Consider the following 18,034-nt stretch of genomic DNA (forward strand, 5'->3'; position numbering starts at 1 on the left):
GCCACTGAATTAATCCGTAACAGAGCAGTCCTAAGTACAAGGAAGGTAGGGGTGAGATCCATGGTGGAGTCACCACCGCATTCAAAGCCCTGCTGACTCACAGTGGGAATGGCAGCATTTTTTTTTCCACTGGACTCTTTGCCAGCTGTAAAAAAAACAAACTTTCCCCTCCCATTGAAACCAGTGGGTAGGGATTAACTACATCAGCTCAGGACTGATGTTGTTTTGGAGTCTGTTTGGGGAAGTGCTGGGGGAACGAGGGGACTTAGGATCCTGTGGATTCATGGCCTGCCCCAATGCATCCCTGGAATGTCCCTTTCTGGTCTCTGCTACCCATGGAATGTTCAATCACAGCAGTGCAGGTTGCTGCATCGGGGAGAACTCTGCACAGTTCACCTGCAGAGAGGGAGATCCCAAGTATTGTATAGCCCTTCAGCAGTCCTCCCAGGGAGCATTGGATTGCTCCTCCAATTGTGCTACTGACTTAGGCAGTGGTGAATAATGTTGAAGTGCCTCTACCATATGCAGTGGTCCAAACTGTGTAATGTTTGCATGGCAGTGTATACCACTGCCACAGGGGTAACTGTTTCTGGCACTTTACTTGTTTAGATTGATGATTGCTGTAGAGGCATTTAAATGTTATTTCTGTCTTGTATGTACTGATATTCCACTCTTCAATCCCAAAGGGTTCCTGGAGTAGCTAACAAATGAAAGTTTTACCAAAAAAACCAAGTAACTACAATACAATATGTGGTGTCCTGCATGGGGGTATTTACTTAATGATGCTGGTTATTTGGAGAATTTCCCCTGTTTGTAGGAGAAGTGAATCCATACCATTGTCTTAGGAAGAACAGTGTAGCAGGGAACTTGCTCTTTGAAATCGTGCTAACCCTCGCTATGATCATCTGCACCCAGTGGAAGGCAAACTCTCTCTGAAGTAAGTGGGGAATGGTTGCAAGTCACAGAGTGGCCAAATCCACACAGTTTTTGAAATATGTACATGTTCATGATGCAGCTAAAAACTTTTAAAAATCAATGTTGAAATTCTTCTAACTTTATTAGAGGACCTCAGCTCAAAAGAATGTCATCTAGATTTTATGTGTCATTGGGGCTAATGTAGGTTCTGAAGCTTGCATATTCTTTTGACTACTGTTCATTCACTCCTTATAAAGAAAACTCTTGTTGTGATTCTTTATAGGATTACTCGGGGAAAATGCTGTTTTCTGGAAAAGAGAGATGGAAATTGTCGAAGTTGGCGAATGACAGACAAGTTCATTACCCACTTAGTGTTCAGTTCTATGTGGATCCTCCTACTGAAAATATCTCTCTAATAGAATTTGAAAGTTTTGCTGTTGACAGACTTAAATGTGAGTAACAATGTAGAATGGAATGAAGCCACTTGTTTTGTATGGCTGTCCAGACTGGTTAGTGCTATATTTCTGTGAAACTATTCTGTGGATTACTTCCTGTCAACTTTTTCATGATTATAGAGTTAATATACTTAGGAAACAATCCTATGCATGTTTAGACAGAAAAAGTTCCTACAATTCCCAGCATTCCCCACCCAGCCATGCTGGGAGTTGTAGGTCTTTTTTCTGTGTAAACATGTATAGGATTGTGCCTTTTGAGTTCTCTTCAGCGTGGCTATTGTTACCATTAATGGAAGATCAATATTATCTGTTTTTTTAATTACTAGTTTTGATCCATCCTACAGACTACATATCTTCAAATATGTCTTTGATAATCCACTCACTGACACATTTCAAGGCTGATATTGTCTGTTCTTTGCAGTACTCAAAGCAGTAGAGAACTTGGGTGTGAGTTATGTGAAAGGTACTGCTAACTACAAACAAAAGCTGGAACTGGAAATTAAGCATCTTAAATTTCCATACTATGTAAGTAAAATGGCATAATATATCTTTGACTCTTTGAATATAAATGTATTTAATTTGTAGTTGAGGCAATTCTGGAAGAAACATTACTGGAGATGGGGAGTGCTGATAGCTTAAAAATGGGTACATACTGGCAACTCTTGGGTCTCCTGTCATGTAGACCAGAGGAGAGCAGAAAGTAGATCTCCAGATGTTCTGGACTTCAACTCTCAGCTTTCCTGATCATTGACTGTGCTGGTAGGGGCTTCTGGGATTTGAAGTCCAAAACGTCTGAAGATCTACCTTCTGCCCAACCCAATGTAGGCTATGCTAGATCTGTTCAGAGGCCTTGGTGTGTGTTGTTGACATCAGTCGGCATATGCCAGGGTGCTGTGGCTTCTGAGCCTGCTGCTGCTTAGGTTCCCTTGAGTGACAGGAGAATCAAAACTGAAATGGGTTGCAGGGCCCACACCCTACCTAGTGGATGGCGATGGACACACCCAAAGATTTTCACTCCAAATTTTGATGAAAGGGACTGTTGTATCCCAATATATCAACCTTCCACATTTTGCTGCCCCAATGGCCAGTTTCTTTCTAGGCAGAATTTCCAGTGCTTCCTAGAAAGAAAAGGCAGGGTATCATGTAGGCAGTAGCTCTTCCTTTTCTCTGTCTGCTCGCTCACTATCTTGCCCAATGTACTGTCCAGAAAGAGTGGGCTCTTTCTGTGACTCATAATTCAATTTATTTATAAAGATATCTATACTCCACATTTCTGATTCTAAAAGCAGAACCATGAAAGGTGGCTACAACATAAAAATACAGTCTCAGACAAAATAAAATAGGCAGAGTGGCAGATAAAACTGTACAGTTACAAAATAATCAAATGGTGGGGGAACCAGATAGCATCAGACTGCCAGACCAAATGCCAGTTGAAATAAAAATGTCTTCATATGGCAGAATATGCTGTCTGACATGCGTGTGAAATTGCTAGGGGAGGATCTGTGGTTGAGTAACATTAATATGTGAATGATACCCAGTTCTGTTGTTCCTCTTCATCTGAAATGAAAGGGGAAGCAGAGGAAGTTTTGAATTTGTGTCTTGAGTGCAGAATTGGACTGAATTAAGTTGAGGCTTAATCCAGATAGAACGAGGGTGCTGTTGGTCAATAGGATTGCTGAACAAGAAATAGTCATATGTCCTGTTCTGGATGGGGTCGTACTTACTTTGAAATACAAGATCTGCAAGCTGAGAGTGCTTCTGGATCCAACCTTACTCTTGGACATTCAAGTGGCGGTCTTGAATAAGAGCACTTTTGCACAACTTTGGCTGGTGCACCAGCTACGCCCCTTCCTGAATGAAGCAAATCTGGCCACTATTACACATTCATGTAGCTTCAAGTTCTGCCTCCCTCTTCCTGAATTTTTTTTATCCTGCTCTTGATTTTAATGTATGAAATTAATTTTAGGAATTTGAGCAGTTTTTATTGCGGCTCATGTATTTTATCTTGTTGCTTTTTGTTAGCTGCTGAGTTTATTTTATAAAGAAAAGTGGGATTTTTTTTTCAAATAAATAATTCCATCAGAGAGGGTGCTAAATGAATCTCTCAGGGCACTCCAAAAATCTTTTGTATGTTTTCCCACCAATTATATCTTGAATGTGGTGGGGATGCATCATTTTGCATCTGGCTCTGTCACCCACCCCCACTATTTTGCACCTTGTTCAGTTGGGCTATAGAACTTACTCTCTTTTTAATCGTTCTTATAGTAAAGTATTCAAACTTTTATAGTGGGTGAAATTTGATGTTGCATGGGTGGAAAGCAGCTCACGCAATGGATCTTTCCTTGCCCCTCTTCCTCCCTGTACAAAGTTCCGATTTGACAATTTCCCCTCCTACTGCAGCCCCATAAGAAACAACCTGCAATGTTTGGCAGTTCCACCTGACTCTCTAGAGAAGGGGTTTTTGGGGTGGCAGTACAGGGGCCTTCAAGGGGAGGGGAAAATCCATTGTGCAAGTTTGCCTTCTGCTCATGCAGTGTTGGATTTCACCCAGTATATGATATGCTACATTGGGTGCTGTCTAAATTTTCTTTTCTTTTGTAATTAGGCTTTGGCTGATAAGGAACATGAGGCAAGAAGAAAAGATCATATTTCTCACTTCATACTGCGCCTTGCCTACTGCCAATCGTAGGTATTGTTTGTCCAGTTATTGTTGAATTACACACGCGCGCACACACAAGCATACGTGCACGCACACACGTGTGTGTGTGTGTGTGTGTGTGTATATATGCGCAATCCGCACCCTTGTGGATTTTATAATTTGTAAAGTTGTATTTCTAGCTATCCATTGAGCAACATTCCCTTTCAGAATAATCTGATCTTTAAAATGCTGCTAATTCTGAAGTGAAAATGATAGTGGCTCAATTCAGACATCACATCAAAACATGGTTAAGGAAGCTCCAAATACTATAGTTACAGCCATCACTTTGTCCCCAGAGATTGCTGTGTTGACATGTAACACTAAGACATGATTTATGTTAACCATGGTTTGTTGCTTTAACCATGACTTGTCTTAGAGACGAGCAAACCTCAGCTTATTTTCCCTATTTCTGGCTCATTTCTCTCCCCCACCCCCGGATTTTGCCAGCCTTCAGAGTGATTTTGCTTTCAGTCTGCTCTTGCTGAATGCCTCTGTTTCAGGGTAGGCAGCAGTGCAAACAAGCTAGTTCTGGGTTCAGACATCACAACAAGCCATGATTTAAACAAGCCAGACTTTGCAAGCTAGCAACAAAGCTGGGTTCAGACAACAGGATAACCCACACTCAAGGGTTGAGTATGGGTTGTTGAAACATGAGTTGTTATTGAAACATGGGTTATTGTGTTGTTTGAACCCAGCCATGCTAACAAACCATTGTTTGTTAACCATGAACAACCCATGAAGAGAACTCATGGGTTGTTGTTGGGTTATGAACTGTGGGTTGTTCGTGGTTAACAAACTATGGTTTGTTATTGTAGCTAGGTTCAGACAGCATAACTAGGCTGACCATATTTCCTTGAGACAAAAATGGGATATTGGGATGACAAAAACGGGACGGGGTTATGTAATATTCTGCTGTAATAAAAAAAAAAGCTAACAGCCTGTTGAACCGAAATATGAGTCTGAAAAGTCCGAATCAAACTGAATGTAGGGCAGAAAGAATCTCTATGGGTGGAATGATGGTAGAAATAACAGTAAGACTCACCCTCCTGGCTCCCACATGCTGAATGGGGCTTAGCGACTGCCTCTTGAATTCCCTGCCACTGCAGACAAGCCAGGGGGCAGCATCTGAGCGTCACTAGCTCAAGAAGCCTGGCTCTGACTGGAGAAAGTAAATGGACCTTCCTCTTTCGTCACACTAGTAGTTTTACTGCACGCATTGATTAGCATAGAGCCTTATGATAAACGCGTTCAGTTTTTTACAAAAAATTAAAAATGGGACAGAATTGACATATTGACATATTAAAACGATAGGATGGTCGGGAAATATGAAAAAAACGGTACTGTCCCATTTAAAATGGTACGTATGGTCAGCCTAAGCATAACCCACGTTACAACAACAACAACCAACAGTTCAGTGACAATGCACATTGAACTCATATTCAACTCTTGTTTTGTGAACCCAGTGATGTTGTGTGAGCCCAGTCTCTTGCTTCTTTTTGTGGTTTGTAGCTGTTTAGCAAACAGTAGACGGGTTTGCACGACACAAGCTACGCAATGTGGGTTATTTTTGGAACAACCTGTGGTGCACCTGACAGACAATGGGGCTCCCTGTGGGTTGTTCTCCCCCTCCTTCCCCCTCAGTTCTCCACCTAGTATCCCATTGTCCTGTGTGGCAGAACCTGTCTTGTCTGTCTGTCCCATCCGCCTCCCCTCTCGGATCATGAGTCCTTTTTGGCTCCAGGAGTGTGTGCAAATGTCTTCATAATCTTTAAAAAATATTTGCTTGGTTTTTCGCAGCGGCGCAAGTGTGCACTTGCGGCTGTCAGATCTGTGTAGCCTTGCCTTGGCAATATTCTTGTATGTTTTGGCTGTGAAAGGGAATGAAGTGCAGTATGAAACAAACAAGGGAACTGACAGGCTCCCATTCCTATTTCCAGCTCCCATTCTTGGTAACTGTGGCAGCAACTGCTCCAAATGAGAGCTGCAAAAAGGGGGTGGACCTTATTTCTCTCATAAAAGGACTTGCTACTAGGAGAAATGTGGAGTGGAACCAAGGCACACACAATTGTCAGTTCAACTCTTAAAACCCTGAGGATCACCTCGCTAAGAGGGCGATCTTGTCCTCTTTTCCTGACCTGTCCCTGTCGAACGGAACGGCTGTCAAAATAGCCTATACACAGTCTTGTCGATTTCCTTCTATGATTCATACTGCACTTCCTTCCCTTCCACAGCTGAAACTGACGAGGATATTGCCAAGGCGAGGCTACGTAGACCTGACAGGTGCAAGTGCACACTTGCGCCGCTGCGAGAACCCAACAAAAATCAACACGAATTATGAAGGTGTTTGTGCACATTCCTGGGGCCAGAAAAATAATTTAAAAGTATTTCATTATTTTAATACATTTGCACAAATATCTGGTGGCAATTTTTTTTAAAGGGGTTGGTAAACAAGTGACAGCCTCGAAAGTGCTGTTTGAGCATTGTCAGAGGGGCTGTCACTGGTGAGGGAGGCATGAGGCAGCTCAGGTGGGCATGATCGGGAAGAGCGGGAGGCATTTTTGCCACTCTTGCTGACCAGCTCTGTACCTGATTGCTGTAACTCACGATGGGTTGGCTCTGCTGGGTTTGGATAACATGCCAACCCATAGTGGGTAAAACAACCCCTAGAACAAGGCATGATTTGTCAGAGTGGCTTGTTGCCTCCAAACAAGCCACCCTGTGGGAAGCAGTCCAGGTTCATACAATACGACAACCCACCACAGCTTGTTTTACACGACAACCTATGATCAGGTGTCGTGCGAACCCAGTCTATGGTTTGTTTGCTGGAATGGGTTTGGACACAATGACAAGCCAGATTTCAACAAACCACGCCATGGTTTAGCATTATGTGCATACCAGGCCCACGGAGAAGGGCATGAGCTTATGAACTGGAGTTTTGGGAAAGAGGAAAACCAAGCAGATAAGCAGTTCTAACCTTGTTTTGTGCTAATTTGAAAGCTCAAACCATGGTTTAGATTCTAAACCAGGCGTGGGCAGCACACAACCCCTGTGACAGCCCTCACTGCCCCCTGCAAAAAAAATTTACAAACTTTTTAAAAAAACAAAAACAAATGGTGTCCACAGCATTAGGGAGTGCTAAATTTGGCCTTTTTGGTGCTCCACAGTGTTCCGGATGCCTTTTATTTTTGTTAAATTTTTTAAAAATCAGATTGCACAGCAGACTGTGACCCGCGGTGGGTGGGTCCAGGGGGGCAAAAATGGCCCCGGACATCCTGAGGTTACTCACCCCTGTTCTAAACTTGGGTTAGCAAAAGCCATGCCTTGGTGTAATGTCTGAATTGAGTCTGTGACCTGGTTTGGATGACACGACAGCCCACAGTGGTCTGTTTTAGAGTTATGCTAAGGTTATTTAACCCGCAAATAACCCCTTCTGGCTAGATTTGTACAACACTGCAAGTTACTGTAACCCCCCAGCCAGGGTTTGTGTATTCATAATGGCGACCGGCATGCACCACAGCTCCTCACAGTCATATTAACCCGTGATGGGCTGTTTGGCCCTGTGGCTCACCTTTGCCTCTGGAAGTCTAAGCTGCAGTATGTTAAATAGGACATATGTGCTAAATTTACTTATGGAAAGATTTATATAGTATTTTTTCTTTTATAAGGAAAATACACCCCAAAGCAGTTCATAACATATCAATAAATAAAATATTTCTAATATGGTAACACAGTTAAATAATTGAAAACCATTTTAAATCAGTAATAAGTAAAAGTGCACAAACTGCTTACAGAGACTAGCCATTACCTATTGGCTTTTTTAGGAAGCAGGTAATTGTTTAATCAGTGAAGAAAATCCAGGCCTTTTGAAGAGGTGGGTTTATAATAATAATTTAGGTCACAATCCTATGCATGTTTAGACAGAAAAAAGTTCTACAACTCCCCCAGCATGGCTGGCTGGGGGATGCTGGGAGTTGTAGAACTTTTTTCTCTCTAAACATGCATAGGATTGCGACCTTAATATTTTTAAGTAAACATTGGTGGCTTATAACAAGAAAATGTCAGGCATTATTTTTCAGTGAATCTGATGGTTTGGTAGTAATAAAATTAAAATTGTTAATCTGTCAGATTTTAGTGGTTCAATAGTGCCACCAAGAGGCAAAAGATTGCATTTTCATTCTTTGCTTTTATTCACAAATGTTTTTTGCGTTGTTTGCTAATGTAACTCGATTTCACTCTATATTTGTCCATAACTCATTTTCCCATGAAAGAGAGAGTAAATTGTTGCTTGCCACATATTTAGTACTTTTAGTAAACAAAGTACCTTTAGTAAACAAAGGCAGAAATTTTGTGGAGTTGTTTATGCATCCTTACCATTGGTTACATAATACTTGCGGAGTTGTGGAAAACATGAAATTGATCCTTTAAAAATTACGTACCATATTTTTATATTCCTAAGGGCTTCTTTCAGTAGCTAGCATCTGTAAACTCCGTAGGTTGGATACTGACTTAGTCATTTTTGTTGTTTATTCGGTCAGTCGCTTCTGACTCTTCGTGACTTCATGGACCAGCCCACTCCAGAGCTTCCTGTCGGCTGTCGCCACCCCCAGCTCCCCCAAGGTCGAGTCCGTCACCTCCAGAATATCATCCATCCATCTTGCCCTTGGTCGGCCCCTCTTCCTTTTGCCTTCCACTTTCCCTAGCATCAGCATCTTCTCCAGGGTATCCTGTCTTCTCATTATGTGGCCAAAGTACTTCAGTTTTGCCTTTAATATAATTCCCTCAAGTGAGCAGTCTGGCTTTATTTCCTGGAGTGTGGACTGATTTGATCTTCTTGCAGTCCAAGGCACTCTCAGAATTTTCCTCCAGCACCACAGTTCAAAAGCATCTATTTTCCTTTGCTCAGCTTTCCTTATGGTCCAGCTCTCGCAGCCATAGGTTACTATGGGGAATACCATTGCTTTCACTATGCGGACCTTTGTTGTCAGTGTGATATCTCTGCTCTTCACTATTTTATCAAGATTTGTCATTGCTTTCCTCCCAAGAAGTAAACGCCTTCTGATTTCCTGGCTGCAGTCAGCATCTGCAGTAATCTTTGCACCTAGAAAGACAAAGTCTGTCACCGCCTCCACGTTTTCTCCCTCTGTTTGCCAGTGATCAGTCAAGCTGGTTGCCATAATCTTGGTTTTTTTGAGGTTTAACTGCAACCCAGCTTTTGCACTTTCTTCTTTCACCTTCATCATGAGGTTCCTCAGCTCCTCCTCGCTTTCAGCCATCAAAGTGGTATCATCTGCATATCTGAGATTGTTAATGTTTTCTTCCAGCGATTTTAACTCCAGCCTTGGCTTCATCAAGCCCAGCACGTCGCATGATGTGTTCTGCGTACAGGTTGAATGGGTAGGGTGAGAGTATACAACCCTGCCGTACTCCTTTCCCAATCTTAAACCACTCCATTGTTCCGTGGTCTGTTCTTACCGTTGCTACTTGGTCGTTATACAGATTCCTCAGGAGGCAGACAAGATGACTTGGTATCCCCATACCACCAAGAACTTGCCACAATTTGTGATGATCCACACAGTCAAAGGCTTTAGAATAGTCAATAAAACAGAAATAGATGTTTTTCTGAAACCCTGGCTTTCTCCATTATCCAGCGGATATTGGCAATTTGGTCTCTAGTTCCTCTGCCTTTTCGAAACCCAGCTTGTACATCTGGCAACTCTCGTTCCATGAATTGCTGGAGTCTACCTTGCAAGATCTTGAGCATTTCCTTACTGGCATGTGGAATAAGTGCCACCGTTCGATAGTTTGAACATTCTTTGGTGCTTCCCTTTTTTGGTATGGGGATATAAGTTGATCTTTTCCAATCTGTTGGCCATTCTTGTGTTTTCCAAATTTGCTGGCATACTTAGTCATACCTAGACCCATTCATGTCAATGAGATTTACATAAGATTTACATTAGTCCCATTGATTTCAGTGGGTTTACTCTAAAGCTGGGTTTGGATGATCGCAGGGGGCAAAAGAAGCCTCTCCCCCTGCCCCGACACATGTTGTGCGCACGACTGCAATTTGCATTACTACCTGCAAAGCATTGTAATGCAAAAATGGCTCTGCACCCTTCCTCCAATGGGAGCCTTACTGTGAGTGGAACTCTGGATGCAGCCCTACCTTGAAGTAAGTTATCAGGAGCTTGGAAAAATACAGAATTTGACATTTTTGATTTAAAAAGTCATGGCTTTGGCATGAGTGGAAGAAACTGTATTTCAGGTTTATGTGATGTCTCAACACATCAACATTTTTCTTGGTGCTATGAACTGAGCACCAAATGGGAAGAGAGGAGAGTGACTGATGTCTTTTTATCTTTTGGCAGAGACCCTTGGCCCTATAAACACATTAGCTTCTTCCCTTCTGCTTTTCAGAACACATGCAGTCACCATGCAGTAAACTTCAACACTCTTCAGCACTTGTTAACAGTTTCAGTCTCTACCTGGTGTCATCAGTCAATCATATTCCTGTGTGTTGTTTTGCTTTGTTTAGTCATTTCAGGTGTCTGAGTGTTCTCAGATTTTTCTTTTGACCAGTCTTAGTGGAATTCAGTAGAACAGTTCTGAATAAACATGTATCTAGATGTTCTCAAAAACTATAGGAGTCACTACTTATGCTGGCTCCTTTTGTCCAGCTAGAAGAAATGTGGGAGGGGCAAATACCACAAACAGGAGCACTGGAAATATTTTTTTAAAGACAGCTGTTCAAAAACAAATTATGTAATGAACTTAGTTCCAGTAATAGAAACCTGAATGTGACAAAATTTCAAGTTAAGTCCTCCCCCACGCCATTTATCTTTCAAAGGGTGCATCTAGAGAACCATGGTGTGTTATTAAATTAAATGAATTTCAACATGTATTAAATATTCTATTGCAGGGAGGAGCTTAGGCGGTGGTTTATCCAACAAGAAATGGATCTTTTCCGCTACAGATTCACTCAGCTAACTGACCCATTGATTGAAGAATTCCTTGGATATGTTAATTTGAAATATGATGCTGTAAGTCCTTTGACAAATGAATTTTGTGGCAATTTTTCTTTTACTTCCAGAATTCTTAGTGTTTGTGGTAGTGTAGAAATGCTTGAAATTTGGTTGGAAGACTGGATAAGGTTTGTAAGCGCACACACTCCCCCCCCCCGCCCCCATTTTCACCCGCTGGCTGCTACTCAGTTCTGAATTTTCTGCTCTGTAGCAGTTGTTTGGGCTGCAGTGCTTGTCAGTAGAAATGAATTTTGGTCCCTAGCGGTCCCTCATGACAGATCTTCTGTTCTTGTGTGCACAGTGCTGAGGATCTTCAGCGTGGTTGTTCCTGGTACAAAAGAAGCAAAAACGGGGACTATGTTGCATGAAGACAACACACAATACTGATGTCAACATATCTGAATCCATGTTCTGACATCACTCGGCATAAGTTTTCCAGTTTGATGTAAACTCATCCCTGTAGGAATGCATGCCATATGGGACCATAACAGGGGGAGCATTCCTTTTCTAGGGCAAGCTTGTTTTTGGTTAGAAAACACTTCTGCACTAGGTCGTAAAAGGCATACTGACAACTCATCCATTTTATTCAGAGATTTTGAATTAAGTAGGTTTCTTACCTTGTATGTAATACAGGGGTTAATATTCTTATTGAAAAATCAGTGCTAATGGATGAAAACTCTGAGGGACATGGTAGAGACTGTGTGATGCACAGATTCTTAATCTGGACATGGTCCTTTTGGCTTCATTTGACTGATTAGTCTTGTGCCACGTTAATAGGCAGCCATCATTTTAGAGAAGTCATAGGTGCCTATGGAGGCATTCTAGAGGAGGGATGGGCAACTTGTGGCCCTACAGATGTTTTGGTCTACAACTCGCATGATCCCTCACCATTGGCGATGCTGGCTAGGGCTGATGGAACTTGTAGATGAAAACATCTGGAGGGTCACAAGTCCTCTGTAGAGATATACCCTTCCTATCAGTAAGACTTGTTACAGCATTCACATTTTGAATCACCTTTTAATGATATAAGATTATTTTTAATTCAAATTCATGGATATTTTCCCTTTGCCACATTTGGTAAGATGTGAATCACACTGTGGCAGGTAATGCCGTTAAGTTTCAGTTTCTTTTAATGAAGGCAAAGAGAGTTGCACAGTTTTGCTAGGACTTGTATTCAACTACCTACTTACTGGCAATGCTTGCACATCACTTTAAGCCAGCAATTGTGGTTTAATAAATGGGAATAAGCAGTGTGCTCATGCACACATGCTCGTCACTCTCCCCTTTGTGTAATTATATTATTTATTTATTCAATATTTATCCCGCCTTTTTTTCCTCTTGCAAGGAACCCAAGGTAGTGTACATAATCCTCCTCCTCCTCTTCATTTTATCCTCAGAACAACAACCCTGTGAGGTAGGTTGGGCTGAGAGTCTGTGACTGGCCCAAAGCCACTCAGTGAGCTTCCATGGCTGAGTGGGGACTAGAACCCAGTTCTCCTGGCTCCCAGTCCAACACTCTCACCACTAAACCACACTGGCTCTCAGAGTGGGTGAACTAACCTAAAAGGTTATCGTTTCTTGTGATGTCTGATCCTAAAATTATGGTTCAGTGTGCCCAAACAAGCCAGGATTTGTAAACCAACAACAAACTGGTTTAAAGGTGATTTATAATCCTGGCTTCTTTGGTTGCACTTAAACCATAATCCCAGACATCACAAGAAGCTATCGTCTTCCTGGTTAGTTTACCTGCTCATGCTAAGCAGGGGTGAATGGACTGTGTGCACGAGCGCTCTCCTGGTTCACATCCTGGTTTATAAGGCCATACTACTTGGCTTAAAGGGACATAGGAGCTTCACCACAGTGTACAAAACAGTAGGTCAGTGATGGGGAATGTATGGGTCTCCAGATGTTGTTGGACTGCAACTCCCATCATCCCTCACCATTGGCTCTGCAGGCTAGGGCTGAGTTGCGGTCCAGCAACATCTGGAGACCCATACATTTCCCACCCCTGCACTAGGTCCTTACTTATAAAGTTTGCTCCATCTCATTTTCTTTGATTTTGGTACTGTAAAGGGATGGGATTGAGGTAAAGCTTTTGGGCCTTGTACAGTTATTTTAAAAACATGATTAGAGTGACTATGAACATACTGAAAGACTTCTGGTGAATGTGTGTGGAACTCTTTGGGCATTTTCGTGATAGGATTTTGTACTGTGATCTCCAGGTTCCTGACAGCACTTGGGTGCTGCATTAGACATTGTCAGCGAGTAGCATTTCTTGTTTTGTAACCATGCTGGAGGAAGGATATGTGAAGGAGATGGGTTAAAATGAAGTTTTTGAAGGTCACTTTTGCTGATAAAGTTATTCTAGTATGGTACAAGTGAACGACTAGGATTAGCAAGATTTGTACAGAGGTTTCTGTTTAGTTACACTTTTGTTTCCTAAGAAAAGGTCAAATCTCCAACAGCAGACAACTGCAAGAGGTTTCAGTTCAGAATACTTCAGTTCACAAGTATTATGCCATTTGTATTATGACAAGTGGCATAATACATTTACTTTTCCAGAAAATCCGAAAAAAGTACTTTTTCAAAAACTTGTATTGGTGGCTTTCCCATTTGAACTACAGCACGTCATGTGAAGCTGGTACATTTTGTTATACATATTATTTGATATAATGGGTTGGATCCATATCTTCTCCTCCATAAATGGAAGGGCTCCTTCTGTTCAGAGAGAGACCCAGGTTCTGGCAGAGGCTTCCTACTGGAGTAAGGTGGGAAACACAGTGATTTGGGTCAATTCTCCCTTCCCCCAGCACCACCTCCCATCCTGTTCTGGAGAGTCCCCCAACCCTCCAGAGCAGGTTTTCAGATGGCTTCAGAGGGAAGGAGGAATCAGCCGAAATTGCTGCCCTGCCCAAGCACAATTCCCCTGAGTGCAAGTCTAGATCCAGCCCAGTGTCCACATTGATGGGCAAGGATGGGATCATGCTGCCAGCTTCCCTCCTGTCCTCTTAACTTAATTGATTAGTCTTCCTACTTCTAAGTTTCATATGAGAAAAACCAGAGGAGAAGGCAGAAGAACTTTGAGACTCTTCTCCTTTGACCTTGGTTTATTAATAAAGTCCAGAGAGTTACACTTTGGGTAGTATCTGATGTTAGTCCTATGTAGAGTAGACCCATTGAAACGAATGGCACTTAAGTTAGTCATGACTTAAGTGGGTCTACTCTAAGTAGGCCTAACATTTGGGTACTAGCCTGTGTCACCAGATATCATTAACCAGATGTTAAACTAATACCAAAATTCAGTATAGAAGCTTTCATTAGTTGTGTATAATCCATACTGGGTTGGATATTTTTGTTGAAGAAAAGCTTCTCTGTTTGTTTCCACCCAGATGTATTGAGAAAACCAAGGGTTTAAAATATTGTATGGACTGACTGTAAAATACTGTACAAAACCTACATGCAGAGTCTGTTACAAGCACAGAACCACTCTCTATGAGTAAATGCTGACATTTAAGGTGACAGTGGCCATCAAAGGGGCTATGCAAACGCAGGTAACTTATTTTTAGGGCTGTGATGCTTTAATCATAGCAGAAGCGAGCACTATAGCTGGATCTAGTATCTCATGTTTTATCAGTGAAGGAAACTAGTTCTTTTATAAGATCTTTTAAAATGTCAGAAACAGATAATGAGCTCCAGGTGTCAACAGTTGTTGCACCTAGACATCTTTTAAGAATAGAAGAGAAGGTCCCTCATTAAAATATAAATAGGGTTTTTTTAAATGGGGAGAAAATACTCTGTGGTTAAAGAACTGGGGATAGGTCATGGATCTCATGTTTGCAACCCATAGCCTCTGACCTACCATGTGCAAATTTTTGGCCTGATTAAGAAGGAACCCTGGTAGTGTTAATTAGGGTTCTTGCTGGAGACTGCTTGGAGTATTCTGTGTCAGAGGACGAGGAGCATTTGCTCTGTGGATGAGTGGCGCCTGGTTGTGATCTTATTGTCATGTTTCCTGTATGCTGAGCTGTTTCAAGGATGCCTTATTGTTGTACTGGCAGGCAGATCCTGGTCACAATCTAGTGCAAAGTTGGGCATACCTAAGCCTCGTAGATATCAATGAGAGTTAAATGTGTGTGGCTTAGGGATGTCGGAGAAATCTGCAACAGAACCAAATGAGTTCAGATTTTTATGAAAAGACCAGCTTTTCTCCTATCGGGCAGATTCCGAAGGACCGTTTCTCTAACCTTTGGGAATTTTGCCTAAATTTCGTCGTAGAAAAATATGCAAAAGTTGAAAAAAACAGCCAAAAATGTGTATTTCCTCCATAGGCTATGTGCATTTTGGGGGGATTCACACATTTTGTTGGTATTTGCTCGTTTTTGCATATGTGAAGTTTGCACAAATGCAAATTTGCCCACATTTGGAAACTATAAAAAATCAATTTCCACCAGTGGGCGGACGACAGAACAAAAGGCGCTTGACAACCTGTGAAACACAGATGGAACAGATTTTACAGAATCCATACATCCCTAGTGACGCTTATACTTGTGGATTTATCGACCCTGGGCTCTGACGGGAAAAAAACAGCAACAACTGTGAATCTTTTTTTTTTAACACTGATGCTACACCTTTAAAAAAAACTGGTTGTGCTGAGTTTAGCAAATGAAAAATGACAAGATGCAGCATGATCAAATGTTATAATGAATTGCATCATATTGGTACTAATGTATTTCCTGAGGTTGTGGACTATATAGTTTTCATTAGACAATCCACTGTTTGAACTTCATGGAAATCTGTACATGGTTCTTTCTCTCCCTCTCTCACTCTCTCTCTCTCTCTCATGCACGTGCACACACACACACACGTGTGTGTGTGTGTGTTTGTGTGTATATATATACATATATATATATATATATAAATAAAAACATACACACATATTGCATATTCTTAAATCAAATTCTGCCAAGAGTGCATTTTCTGTACTACTGAGGGAGGAAAAAACCATGTCCTGGAATAGTCAGTTGGAGGAGCTAATGCTCTGTCATGCGGTTACTGGCCTGCTGGGCAGAATAAAAGGGGAATAGGCAGCAGAAGTTGGTAAAGTTCAGTTTTTTCCCCCAGGTAGCTGCTCTTTGATTTTGTTGCGATTTTTTAAAAGGGTGTCTTTGGAGAGGTTTGTTAAGCAGTGAAAATGGAAGTTTTTCAGTTTGCTGGTTTATCACTGAATTGTTCCAATAAGAGCAGGCCTCTTTCATTTTATTTCACTGTCAAGCTTTTTTAATTGACCAGTCGAAGAAAGTATGAGGACACTTGTAATTCATCTCAGTGAACTGAGAGTTCTTGACTTTTTGTGAAAGTAACGTGAGGATAACTGGGTTTTAATAGTAGTTAGTTCATTTACATTTTTGAAGTGCTTTGTTGGTGTGGTTTCTCACCAATTTGAATTTTAGTAGTAGAATCCAAACCACTTTTGGGTTTCAGTGGTCACAGTGTCTGCAAAATATAAGAGCTGTGCTGGATCAGACAAAAGGCCTATCTAAACCAGCGTTGAATAGCTGCAAAGAATGGCAGCTGCTAGTGTTCACTAATTTCCATTGTCATGTGGGAACCTGGGCTAGAAAACCTTGTTTGGCACCTTATCCAGAATTTGTTTGACAGGGTGGTGCAAGCAGAATGGGCAAACCCTTTCCTTGTGCCACAGCTGCTGTACACGTGTTCTCTTTTCTCGCCAACATTCGCCATGCCTTAACACTGGTCTGTCATTGAGAAGTGACTGAGAGGAGCTGGTTGGGCTGAGATTGTGACCAAGAGGTCAATCTAATGCCCTGCACAGTTGATCCTGTGTCCTGTGGCTACTTCCTGGCTATCCCTCCCCCACCTGTTCATCTCTCCACCAGCACAAGCTGACTTTCAGGTTGGGTTGCAGCCTCCTGATGTTCGGTGTGGAGATTTAAAGCAGCCAGCTTGATAACGTAGCTGCTCTGGACTGCATTTTTAGTTTGTTGGGTTTTTTAATTAATCTAGTTGTGAGCATAATCACATTGAGCAGCAGGTTGGATTCAGCCTGCAAGCTGGAGTTTCCCCATTCCTGCCTTAAACTCTACTTTGGTGCACCAGTTGCTAACCTGGAACCTGAACTGAGTTCTGATGGGTCTAATGGGGACCCTGTTTGAGCCTTACACTAATATTACACTGAAGGAGCTCACCCTTAAAACTTCCCTGGTATTGAGTACATCAGTCTGTAGTCTTTTAAAGTTGGGGACCCATAATGCCATTACGGCATCATGTGTAAACTATCAGAATTAGTGGTTAGGATCATTAGAGACATAGCTGGGTTTGTGATCAGCATGTAGTCCACGTGGTGAATTACCTGCCGGTTGTAAAGACTGTAGATATCACACATCGTCTAAGTAATTTGGTAGATAGTCCTGGGGTGGAGTCAGCGTGCACGTCAGCACCAGTGACATGGGAAAATGTAGTTGTGAGGTCCTGGAAGCCAAACCTAGGTTGCTAGGTAGGTGGTTGAAAGCCATGACCTCCAAGGTAGCTTTCTCAGAAATGCCACCTGTGCCACACTCAAAGTGAGCTAGACAGGCAAAGCTGAGGGATCTCAATGCATGGATGAGATGGTAGTATAGGGAAGAGGGATTTTGTTTGTTAGGCACTCAGGAATATTTTGGGACAAGTTGAGCCTGTATGAAAGAGTTCCACTTGAACCACAATGGAGCTAGACTGCTGGCGCTTAACATTGAAAAAGTGGCAGAACAGATTTTAAACTGACCTCTGGGAAAAAGCCAACAAGATCAGGGTAGATTCCATTTTGGGCTGAATCATCCCTGGCCTTGGGGATGAAGGTGACAATGCATGCACCAGAGGCATCTGGAGAAGGGACACCATGTATAGGTGTTCCTATGCTAATACTAGAAACCTCCAAGCTAAGAAGGAAG

General features: G+C 42.0%; 1 protein-coding gene across 10 annotated transcripts in view; it reads left to right on the plus strand.

The window, feature by feature from the left end:
• The window catches only part of PRIM2 (DNA primase subunit 2), a 108,808-nt gene that overhangs the window by 3,254 nt on the left and 87,520 nt on the right, over nucleotides 1–18,034 (plus strand). For 3 of the 10 annotated variants that reach the window (XM_084826848.1, XM_084826851.1, XM_084826845.1), the window contains 5 exons: nucleotides 818–937; nucleotides 1,199–1,367; nucleotides 1,792–1,895; nucleotides 3,976–4,055; nucleotides 10,985–11,105. In XM_084826848.1, the coding sequence (XP_084682974.1) occupies nucleotides 1,214–1,367; nucleotides 1,792–1,895; nucleotides 3,976–4,055; nucleotides 10,985–11,105 (459 nt within the window). In that variant the 5' untranslated portion in view covers nucleotides 818–937; nucleotides 1,199–1,213. Of the gene's footprint in view, nucleotides 1–686; nucleotides 938–1,198; nucleotides 1,368–1,791; nucleotides 1,896–3,975; nucleotides 4,060–10,984; nucleotides 11,106–18,034 lie in introns of all 10 variants that reach the window. The other 7 variants (XM_084826852.1, XM_084826850.1, XM_084826844.1 and 4 more) reach the window with 5 other exon arrangements.

The sequence above is a fragment of the Heloderma suspectum genome, chromosome 1 (assembly GCF_057233095.1).
Source record: "Heloderma suspectum isolate Gila_16-S chromosome 1, 16-S_ref, whole genome shotgun sequence".
Lineage (NCBI taxonomy): Eukaryota > Metazoa > Chordata > Lepidosauria > Squamata > Helodermatidae > Heloderma > Heloderma suspectum.